The sequence below is a fragment of the Gymnoscopelus braueri genome (assembly GCF_963280865.1).
Source record: "Gymnoscopelus braueri genome assembly, chromosome: 23".
Taxonomy (NCBI): Eukaryota; Metazoa; Chordata; class Actinopteri; order Myctophiformes; family Myctophidae; genus Gymnoscopelus; species Gymnoscopelus braueri.
In genome coordinates, this window is record NC_137625.1 from 29,905,780 (window position 1) to 29,918,279 (window position 12,500).

Sequence of the window (12,500 nt, forward strand, 5' to 3'; positions counted from 1 at the left end):
GACAAGAGAGGCCTGGCAGAAATGACGTTTGGCACAAAAGACGTGTGTGTGTGTGTGTGTGTGTGTGTGTGTGTGTGTGTGTGTGTGTGTGTGTGTGTGTGTGTGTGTGTGTGTGTGTGTGTGTGTGTGTGTGTGTGTGTGTGTGTGTGTGTGTGTGTGTGTGTGTGTGTGTGTGTGTGTGTGTGTGTGTGTGCGTGCGTGTGTGTGTGTGTGTGTGTGTGTGTGTGTGTGTGTGTGCGTACAGGCTCAATACCAGCTGTGCCACTGGACTCAAGGATGGGGCCAAGAAGAGAGTGCTGTCTGCGTAAGGAGCCAGGAATCATCCAGAAGACCACCCCCCCACCCCCAGAGATATATGTGGTCTAAGTGCAAAATCCCAGTCAATGAGGCATACTAATAAGTAAAAGTATTAATACCTGCAATGTAGAAATACTCTGTTATCAAAAGTAAATGTACTCATTGTGCAGAATGTCAAATTTCAAGTAAAAAATTTATAAAAACTCTTTTGAAAATAGCGCAACGCATTGTCATCTTGTAGATCTGCTATTTTAAAATGGCCGAAATATATATAGGGCTGAAGTGGTTAATGTGTTTTGTAATAATAATCAAAATCTACAAAGTAACTATAACTAAACTAAAGAAGTAAAAGTACTGAAAATTGGGAATACTCCAGTAAAGCAAAAATACCTGAAAATGTTACTTAAGTATAGTACTTGAGTACATGTACTCAGTTACTTTACACCACTGCTGGTTTCAGACAAAAAGTCCTCACAACCCCTTATTTTCTAACACACTTTGAATTTAGATCATCTCCAGACTTGTGTATGTGCAGGTCAGTCAGTCAGTCAGTCCGTGCGTGCGTGCGTGTGCGTGCGTGTGTGTGTGTGTGTGTGTGTGTGTGTGTGTGTGTGTGTGTGTGTGTGTGTGTGTGTGTGTGTGTGTGTGTGTGTGTGTGTGTGTGCGCGTGCGTGCGTGTGTGCAGAGCCAAGTGCTCTCAGGTTTGATGGCTTTCTGTTATGACACCATTATGCAGATCACGTTGGTTCTTTTCCAGGTACTGACTTTCCCCGTGCGTGTGTGCGTAGTACTTGCGTGCATGTGTGTGTATTCAACAGCCTGCACAACAGAGTACTGGGGACAATGGAAATGATGGCACTAACGAAAGTACTTAGTAGAAGTACTAAAACAAAGAAATGTCAGTCAATTCTATTGATTCAGTATAAAATATTCTACATTTTGCACAATAAAAAGCAATCTACAAGCTCACAATGAATCGCATCGTAACACGTTGTGAGCCTATAGATCGGCTATTTATGGTAATTTCCTGTGACACCCTCATACGACGAAGTATAAAATAGTGGTTAAGTTACATACTAGAAAGTAACACATTTTTTGCCACCAATGTTTTTGTAATCTCTGATCAAGTCACTTGTTTCAAATGGATGATAACACGTTTTGGAATGAAGCTTGTTTCTTAAATGTCACAGCAATAATGACAGTTCTGCAGAATGTGGTGATTTGAGAGAATAAGAAAAGTGCTTCACAAGATTAAAAAGTATATACAAAGTAATTTTCTGGGTAATTGATTTCAAATTAAAGAACAGGATGTTTCTCAGTTTTGTGAGCACAGAAGAGCATTCGTTTCTTTTTATTATATTTTGGTTTATCTTCAAATAAGAATGCCGTTAAGGATGCTAGATATTTTGTCTCCAACTCTGCAACATTGTACAGTGGTTTTATCTTCAATATGTTTTAAAAGGTGATCCTTTAGAGATGGTTAGAAAGGTTATTCTCAATGTATAGCCGATCTACAAGTGGATCTTCGGCAAGCAACACCATTATATGACAAAAAAAGATTCAACTCCACCAAATGCCTTGCCAGTATCAATAACGCATATATGCGTTCTATTGAATCCATCACTTGCCTGCCAATAACGCATAAATGCGTTCTTTTTTTTTTTTTTTTTTTTTTAATTTGACCCAAAGACCAAGGAGATATGATTAGTTGAAGATCTAGACTCCTATCCACTTCCTTGTTAACTTAAAACTTAAAAATTCTGTATCTCGGCTCCTGAGTACTTTTTGTTTTTCAATTAAAAATCTCTGGCAGCCAACAGCTAAAAATCTGAAATAACTCTGGCAGCTGATGAGTTAAGATCCATTCCTGCCAGTCCAATTCAAAGAGATAACACAATTGCAGAGACTAAAGTTGACAGTCCGTCTACACCAGTGATATTCAACTGGTGGCCCTTGGACCAAATGCGACCCCAGTAGAGCTTTCTTGTGGCCCCTGGAACACATTCTATATTCCAATTAAAAAATAAATGTGCAAAATTATTATTAGGTGGTTGGTTGTACAGGATGACCATTTTGAATGTTTTTCATAACCGTTAACCGAAGTTCGTTAATGGTTAATCAACCATCAACCGATAAGAATATAATGTAGGCTGCTGTTTAGAATGGAGGAATGTTAGTGATTCACTCAGGGTCCCACGTTAAATCCAACCAGTACTGTATTTGCAGTCAAGATTGCTGCAAGAACCCAAATGTGGGTAAATGTAATCTTTGGTGAGTAAATCTCCCATGAGAAAATACAGCTCACTTCATATGTACTCAAGTAAAGTATCTGGTGTTAAATTGTATTTAAGTATCAAAAGTAAAAGTACAAGTACCACAAGTAAAAGTACAGTATAAAGACCTTTTCATAGTACAAACAAACACTACTTTCAGAATATTGTTCAATCAGCAGTGTTCCCCTTCAGCCAGTGCATTTTTACCACCTCCAGACTAATGTGACGCAACGGGACTTTTGAGACGGTCATGCCCAAAATAGGTTGCCTTATTCGGATACATGCGTGTCACTGCCCGCCCCTGCCGGTTCTCTGAATCTTTATGATTAATTGACCACATATATGAAGTTAAACAACTAAATTCTATCCAAACGATATCTTAAAAGTAAATTCTGTGCCTCAAAATAGAAGTTTGAGAGCGTTTTGAAGTTTAAAAGAGAGTAGAAAACACTGCGGTCAAAAAAGATGGCTGCCGTTCGTTTTTGGTCGGCTGCACTCAGGCTGCACTCGGTTCCATTTGGGCTCACTCGAACTCGCCACCTGATTGACCAACTTTCGCTGTCAATCACAGAACGATGAGCGACGACGCTGATAGGCTCGTCCATTTGGTGAACGGGCTAGAAACGCCCAGACAAGCCTTCAGGCCAGACTCCTTCCTGAAATCAAATGGAAATTAGATTTTCTGGAGGGAGGGGCTTTACCAGGCTACGGTAGCTTGGCAACATCGCTACATTTCAGCGGATGAGTTCTGAGTGCAGTTCATCCTTCACAAACCATCATGTGTAACTATATTTCTGGGTCTTGAGTAGATTGTGTCCATTCACACCAAAGCAATAATTCACCTGGATTTTGTCATCTTCTCCATCTTCATTGACTTCAAACACGTCATAAGAGCTTGTGCTCTTAACAACCGGGTGCGAAAAACAAAAACCTTTCATTCATACGAACATGTAAACACTTCACCTTGCCAGCCTGCCTCCAATACTCTTACCGCAAAGACACTTCCATGCCAATGACCCGTGAACAGAACACACTAACATATCTACTTCCTATTTCTGTGATATCGAAATCTAAGCCTGTGCACTATAAAGGACTGGCACAGAAATGATCCTATCAAACATCAAAATGCATGAATGCAGTATGAAGCAGGCCCTAATAAGTGACCATATTGGACATATATATGTCCATTGTTGTGCCCTGTCACACAACAAACGGTGAAACGGTTAACCAAAATGTTGAATATTTTGTTATCATTGGATAAGATTTTGTCCACAATTCCATGCTGTATTGATGTGGTACCATAGGAGAGATAACAGGGAAATGATCAAATAACAATTCTTTAATCAAGTAATGCAGATGTTTAACAATAATTTAACTCTTGAGAGTGTAAAATGACGGGTCCGTTTGGTTTCATTTTACGATCTCAAGAGGTTAAAGATCAACCTAGGGTCCATCATTTAGCAGGGGACCACCTGGAACCCCCTCAAGGACCACTGGTGGTCCCCGGACCACTGGTTGAGAACCACTGCTATAGCGTAAGCAAAGCAGCGACTCTGCACAGACCTATTCCCTCCGTATGTCTCATTGTGTGGTCACCCACACAATATACACAATAGATGTGTTATGTTATGTGACTGCAGAAAATGACCTTTAATGGCAATGTATTGTGTCTGCTATAATAATAATGTAATAGCCAGGTATTTATATAGCTAGCATGAGTACAAAAAAAAGAAAAAGAAATGGGACTAATGCTGTTTTGAAGTGCATATTTATTTGTTGCGCTCACTTGAGAATCAACATTTTAGGATTACATGAAAAATAACCTCTCATATCCAAGGTTTCCATGTGAAATTCAGGTAAAGCTACTGTATACTGGCTCATGGACAACAATTACATAACAGTAGCAGTTATACGATACCATATTTATTAAAGATGGTTTTAACACAGAAACAAACAAATCTTATCAGCAATAAAGACCCAGAGTATAGTTTCAGTAACATTTTAAAACATTCTAAGCCACATGTTAGACATGGCTTAAGACTAGTGTGCATTGGTCAGTGAATGTTGATCATGTCTGTAAAAAAGGGAAGGCTGGTGTCATATTTTGTTTCCCTTTCAACACTGATCCGGCTACATTCACACAAATGTTGATCAGTGGTAATCAATGGACTGTGCAGTATGCAGTGGTGTAAAGTAACTAAATACATTTACTTAAGTACTGTACTTAAGTAAAATTTTGAGGTATTTTACTTGAGTATTTCTAATTTCCAATACTTTTACCTCCACTCCACTACATCTCGGTTCCAAATATTGTACTTTTGCTCCACTACATTTATTTGAAAACTTTAGTTACTAGTTACTTTGTAGATTTTGATTATTATCACAAAACATACATTAACCGCTTCAGCCCTATATACATTTTGACCATTTGAAAATAGCCGATCTACAAGCTCACAATGCGTCGCACTCAGAGTTTAATTAACACAGGATTTTACTGTGTGCGCGAGAACAAGAAAGAAAAGGAAAACGGGATACAGCCTAAGTCATGGTGGAAATATTATAAACAGTTGTGGACTATTGCATGAGTGTGAGTCAACATTACTTGGAAGTTTTTTGCTAATTATAGTGGACTGTTGCATGTGTGAGTCATTAATTCAAGTTTTAAGGGAGGTAAGGGCATTAAAGCAGCATGTCTCAGTGACTGTACAATTCTTGCTCTCCAGCATAATTACAGTTAAAATGAGAGTATTGCACGTTTAAAAGAATTCATCCATGAACATGCACAAAGGGCAATTGTACTGATGAAGCGTTTACACCATGTTGCATATTTTGAATGTGTGTACTTGCGCATTAAAATGTGCATGGTGACCGTATCCTGTCTTTGGGCATTTGAATGTTTATTTTATTGGATCGCTTTCATATTGTACTGTGTGCCTGGATGTAGTGTGTGTGTGTGTGTGTGTGTGTGTGTGTGTGTGTGTGTGTGTGTGTGTGTGTGTGTGTGTGTGTGTGTGTGTGTGTGTGTGTGTGTGTGTGTGTGTGTGTGTGTGTGTGTGTGTGTGTGTGTGTGTGTTCCAGACGTCCGCTGGCTCTGCTACACCAGGACAGACCAGTCGCTAGGAGTGCGGCCATGCTGTAACAGAGAAAGAAAAAATAAACAATAGGTCATCGAGAGGTTTAAAGAGAACCTTGTGTTCTTCCAGGCCCAAAACAGGGAAACATTTCTCGTCACCGACTACTAAACTTCTCTCGCCTGCCGTGCTGCCTAATTGTGAGCACAGCGCAACAGTAAAATAAAAGAAATATACATATATATGAAAACAAATATCCACAAGCGAATCTGCAAACTCAGCCACCAACACCAACACAACAACGCAACACAACACAACAGAAGGGGGGGGGAAAAGAGCAGGAATTATAATAAAAATCAAAACAAAATGTTCCCCAATCCATGACAGGCGCGGAGACAAATCCAATTATTTGCGTCTCATGTTGCAAATTTGTTCTAATGGTCGGAGTGCGAAAGTAAATAAGCGCCCGCGAAGGGGAAACAAAAGGATGTGATTTCTAATTAAGTTGAAAGAGGAACGGCGGGGCGAGTTAGTAAACCCATCTTTCATCCGCTGCCTCAGACCACTCGTTTGTTTGTTGCACAATGTTGTCTTCAAGAAGGGGAGGGGGGAACGGGGGGGGGGGGGGAACGCAGCACTGTTTCCCACCAAATGAAATGTCAACAGATTTAACAGCATTGCAGAAGGAAGCCGGCGTTTTTCGAGCATTTTGTCAATTTTATTGTTCATTAAGCTTTGCTGCCCACGCTGCAACGCACCCCCCCCCCCCCACCCTTTTGCTCATCACCCTCCTCTTCCTCCTCTTCCTCTTTCTCCACTTGTTCGAGGCTTCATTTGCGGCATCTCGGCTTTGAAGATCACAAAAGGCTGAGGCAATAATTGGGTTTGTGCAATTACAGCGAGCTTAATGAGAGTGTTCAGGAGTTTGTCTCGCTCCTATCTCCAACTGAGCTCCTTCCCTCTGTCCTCACTCTGCCATTAGGCCTGCATTAACATCTCTCTCTCTCTCTCTCTCTCTCTCTCTCTCTCTCTCTCTCTCTCTCTCTCTCTCTCTCTCTCTCTCTCTCTCTCTCTCTCTCTCTCTCTCTCTCTCTCTCTCTCTCTCTCTCTCTCTCTCTCTCTCTCTCTCTCTCTCTCTCTCTCTCTCTCAGAAGCACTGGTGGGAAAGATGCTATCGTTATGGGCCCAGGTCTGTTCTTACACATGCGCAAACGTACGCACGCACGCACGCACGCACGCACGCACGCACGCACGCACGCACGCACGCACGCACGCACGCACGCACGCACGCACGCACGCACGCACGCACGCACGCACGCACGCACGCACGCACGCACGCACGCACGCACGCACGCACGCACGCACGCACGCACGCACGCACGCACGCACGCGCGCACGCACGCACACACACACACACACACACACACACACACACACACATACACACACACACACCCCGGGTGATGGAGAGAGCCGATATGCTAATCACTGACCCCTGACTGACCAGAGAGAGTGAGGACAGAGATAGCAAGAGAGCCTCCGGAGAGCAGAATGAAGACACAGACAGAGCAGAGCAGAGCTTCAGTGAGGAGATAAGACATTTAGAATTCAAGGACTACGATTCAAGAAGCGAGTGAAACTGCAGTCTCTCATTGGCAACTTGTTACAGGATGTTTTTTTCCCCTTTTTTTCCTCCCAATTTAGTCGTTATGTCGATTCCTGATTCCCTGTGTCTTCCCTGTGGTTCTCAACCTGTGGGCCGCGAGGGTATTGCAAGTTTGCACCAAATAATTGGCTTAAAAAAGGTTTTTCATCGTAATATAATGCAAAAAACAATGTCATGGTATTTTTTCTTGACACCCTTGAAATATGTGTTTTCATATGATACAAATAAGAACTTAAAGTATCTACGTTAGTTCCACTGACCCACGTCAGAACAATCAATCGGTTGATAACTAAGATAAATCTGAAAATGCACACAGCCCACCCGTCTGACCACTTACTGTAACTCTTAACCGATTTCTCCCCGCGATTCTACGAGACTCGGATACGTCTTTTAAAGTGATCGGGGGATCGATCATACTGGAGATGAATATTCTATGATTTTTCAAAGGTTAGTGAAAACACTCGAAAATCGCTGGCAGTGGCTAAGCAAATTATATTTTATTTCTGGCAGTCAAAGAGTTAAGGATGTTTTGGGAAAGTAATGCAAAAGAAATGCAACACATTATTAGGCACAGAAAGTAATAGCATACTATTATTTAACTTTAATAGAAAGCATACTTTCAACTACGTTTTGAAAGTATATCTTCCCCAGCACTGGCAGCTAAAGATGTTGGCTGTCCTTCCAATAAAGACCGTTTTTAAACTGAGGTCTGTCTGTGTGAAGGAGTCTCTTCCTACTTCAAAAAAATGTCCTTTGTCTGAGGGGAGAGTGGCAGAGTGGCTGCGCAGATGTTCCGCCAGCTGTTACCCTCACCACGCACAAACAAACATCTGGGTTGGCTGGTGTGAGTGTGTACGTGCGCGTGCGTGCGTGTGTGTGTGTGCGTGCGTACACGTGTCTACCCACCTGTATATCCGTGAGTTCTTTGACCAATCGAGAGGCCAGCTGTGAGTTATTTTCCTGACAGGGGATGTGCAAGTTCTGGACATAAACACGAATAAATACACATGAAGGCTACATACATGCATACACGCTTGTTACCATATTACATTTGTTAACATAATTCACTCTTATAACAAATAACATTAGTTGTGGAAACATATTAAAGCAAACGGCTACAGGGCTCTAGAAAACATCTAACTCACTTCACCTGGTCACAAGAGAAATAGAGTCTCATTTGAAAGCAGTGGACTAGTATGACATTTTTTTTTTACTATATGTCAAAACAAGTTGACGCTACTGTATCTATCTCTTACACCAGTGTTTCTGAAAGAGAGGATTCCGAAGTGTCCCCAGCTAAAAAATTATAGAATAGAAGCAGTATCAGTTTAACCACTTAAACCCTATTGTATACTTCAGCTATTTGACAATAGACAGTCAAAATCTTTTGAAACATTTTGAACAATTATGAATTATATTGACACACAAATCTTCTCTTATGGAGGTCTGTGGGCAAATACATAATAGATGTGGGGGTCCTTGACATGAAAAGGTTTGAGAACCACTGTCTTAACACAGTAAAATCCTTAACACAATATAGACGGATAAATTGTGTACCTCTCCCTGGTAGAGGATGCGTCCCACTGGACAAACCACACAGGCCGTCCCAGAACCAAACATCTCCTTGACCCGCCGTTCCCTCAGGGCTCGGCACAGCTCTCCCATGGTCAGGTAGCGCTCTGCCACTTTAAACTCTCCCTGGGAGAGAGAGACAGAGAAAGAAGATGGTAACAACTTTATTTTAAGGCAGTACTAGTACCCAAACTGATGTGTATTTGGCCACGGACCCCCATCTGAACCATCATTAGCCATTAACCCATTCAATCATGGGAACGCATCTGTGTCATTTTAGATTTTAGCTATATCAATTATTTTTATACGTTGGCTATTAAAAAATTGCAGATCTACAAGCTCGTAGATCTACGAGCTTGTAGATCTGCTATTTTTGAAAAACATTTGTGCAAATCTTGGAATAAATTGTTTGTTTTTTTTATTTGTAACTCGGATCGGCGGCCAAATACATATCATGTTGGGGGTCCTTGGCAAGAAAAAGTTTGAGCACCACTGATATAGCAACAATAGTTTTTTCAGAAAAAAATAAGACATTTGTTGAGACATTTGTTGAGACAAATGTCCACTTTAAAAATATATATATTCAAAGATTTGCAAAAAAATCTAGATTTTACAAGCTCCTACTTGTAGATCTGATATTTTTGAATAGCCAAATACATCTAAAATGACAGGGATGCAGGGAGATAGATATACAATATCCCCCATGGGGAACAGAACTAATAGCAGAGCCCACTGGTGGTGGTGGTGGTGGGAGCAAACAGGCACATACCAACAGTCCAGGGACTCTGACAGCAGGAGGAAGAGTAGCCCTGGTTCAGAGCGTTAGTGGCTTCGCTTTAACGCCCTGGAAGACCCCTCGCTCTGCGCATGTACAAGGAATTCCACTGCCCTGCGAACGGAAATAAATTGTATTTACTCCACAGTGCCTCTACAGATCTGGAGGATTTGAACTTACCATTAACCAAAATCTGTAGAGGGCACTGTGGAGTAAATACAATTTATTTCCGTCTCGCTGACATTATTTTATTTTCTGCCCAAAAAGTGTATTTTACAGAGTAGGTGGGGTGCTGAGAGGCTCCCCAGTGCGGAGAATAGACTTTCAACAACACAAAACAGCCTTTGCTTCGGTGAGTAGCGAAATGGTTTTGTTTATTTTCACTGCTCTTGAGCGCTCGCAGGGCAGTGGAATTCCTTGTACATGCGCAGAGCGAGGGGTCTTCCAGGGCGTTAAAGCGAAGCCACTAACGCTCTGAACCAGGGCTAGAGGAAGAGCAGAGACTGAGGTGCATGCGTTTAAATAACCAATAGCCAAATAGCCACATTTCGGTCGGTTCGGCGGTTCTAGACAACCGCATATCCGATCTACTTGACAGCGGGCACCGCACTCCCTTGAGTCCTTGCCGATGCACGCACCGAGTTTGAAGTCAGTCGGTCCCATATATATGCACATGTCCATAGCTGTCGTGTAATGGTGACTTCACTTATCCAATATAGTCACACTTAGGATCTTAATGCAGAACTTGTAGTATTGACTCGTATCGATTAAAGAATTCTCCACTTCTGTCAGATAACTCACGAATAGATTGAACCAATATTATAGACCGAATATATTTAAGCAATATAATAGAATAAGAATACAAGTGTGGATGTAATATTTCATCTTGGCGTTCAGGCTCTGCTATATTTTTTCTCCCTGCTCAGCACAATCATACAGCCATCATTAACCATTAAGAGCAGGGAGATAGATATACATAACAACCCCCTATGGGGAACAGACCAATAGCAGAGCCTACTGGTGGTGCTGGGGTGGTGGTGGGAGCAAACGCCGCATGACAACAAGCTAGGACACAAGCGGATGGAATGACCGATTCAAGAGAACTTAAATACCCGCCCAATTGGACAGCTGATTGCCACGTCAGTGTATGACGTATGGATCTTGCATGATGCTGTAAACAGCCACATAGAATGAGCAATGCATGTAACCTCTCGAGTGTATGCTGCCAGAACTAACTCGCAGGCTACGTATAATTTCTTATTTCTTGTATTTTGCAACATACTACATCCAAAGAATGGCGGAGATCGTCGTGTATTTTTAGGGGATTTATTGAAAAGTTCTTTTATCTTTTATTTCCATCCAAAACAAAATATTCCTGCTTCTATCAAATAGGATTCTCTTGAAAATACTGACTGGCTTTCCAACAACAACTAAATAATAAAAGAAAATGATTGAGAGAGTTTTAAGAAATGTGTCAAAATATTGCAATAAACAACACAACAATATTACTGAACAAAATACCATCACAATATGCAAATACTAATAATAATACTGTGTCCACTTGGTTATAACACAATCATAATTTAAAAAATCGCTCTGGACAACCGGACGCGGCGGACGGGTTTGTTTATGGTTATGTTTGAGTGACGTGGCCGTTGTCCTGCCTATATATGGGCGTATCGGGTTTGTTTATGTTTGAGTCAGAGTGACATGGCCGTGGTCCGCCCCCTGGGCCATTAGCCAATTTTAATATAGTATAAATATGTCAATCAACTGTGTACAGACTGTGCACATTCACACATGGGAGCTGCCAAGTAAAACCACTGATGACCATCAATACTATGTCTTACTCTCTGTCTCTCGCACGCACGCACGCACGCACGCACACACACACACACACACACACACACACACACACACACACACACACACACACACACACACACACACACACTCTCTCTGTCTCTCCCTTTACCCATTTCCTTGTGAGTTCCAGGATGCTCTGTCGGGTGATACCAGGGAGGATGATGCCATCTAGTGGTGGAGTTGCTAACTCCTCTTCTGCAGACGATAAGACCATAAGAGGAATGGAATATTTTGTATTAAGTTTCAAGTGGTGACAGACACGTCACACACAGTATTGCAGTAGTGACCATTGGTTCTCAAACTTTTTAATGTCAAGGACCCTCAAAATTATATGTATTTGGCCGCGGACCCCTCCCCCCCATCTCACATTATGTTGTTCCAGGGACCCCCAGTAGCAAAGATTTTAGTCAAAAATGTTCGCTTAAAAAAATTTATCTAATCAAAAATAGCAGATCTGCAAGCTCATAGCGCAGCTATTTTTGAATAGCCAAAGTATCAAATGACACAGATGCTTTCCCGGTCTTAACGGGTTCATGTGCACTAACCTCCATTCTCATTGGTCCAGTAGAGGAAGAGGTTCATGGTTCCCACCTCGGTGATCTGATGGTCTTCTCCATACAGCCACAGCACCTGCTGACACCCGTAATGCACTGCTTCATGCTGGGCATAGATGGATCCTCCGTAGTTCCTGAAACCACCCGAGGAAACAATACAGACAAGAGCAGAATATTTAGAGAAAGGGATAATGATATACAAGACAATAATGTATCATACAGTTGAGGACATGGAATAGTTTTGTAATCATCAACAACTTGGGAAAAGCTTTCGCTGAAAATAGCAGATCGACAAGCTCACAATGCGACGCATTGCGTCGCATTGTGAGCTTGTCGATCTGCTATTTTCTTTTGGTACTTTAAGTACATGTTGAAGCCAATACATCTGTACTTTTACTCAAGTAAATTCTTAATTCCAGACTTTTA

General features: G+C 41.7%; 1 protein-coding gene across 1 annotated transcript in view; it reads right to left on the minus strand.

Annotated features, from left to right (window-relative positions):
* Window positions 1-5,664: 5,664 nt before the first annotated feature.
* bcat1 (branched chain amino-acid transaminase 1, cytosolic) overlaps window positions 5,665-12,500 on the minus strand; it is a gene marked incomplete at its 3' end in the record, with an annotated part of 10,911 nt that continues 4,075 nt past the window's right edge. Inside the window, exons 5-9 of the mRNA XM_080420874.1 lie at window positions 12,066-12,208; window positions 11,630-11,715; window positions 8,865-9,005; window positions 8,214-8,288; window positions 5,665-5,703 (exon numbers count right to left, since the gene is read on the minus strand). Of these exons, the coding sequence (XP_080277000.1) occupies window positions 5,665-5,703; window positions 8,214-8,288; window positions 8,865-9,005; window positions 11,630-11,715; window positions 12,066-12,208 (484 nt within the window). The remainder of the gene's footprint in view (window positions 5,704-8,213; window positions 8,289-8,864; window positions 9,006-11,629; window positions 11,716-12,065; window positions 12,209-12,500) is intronic.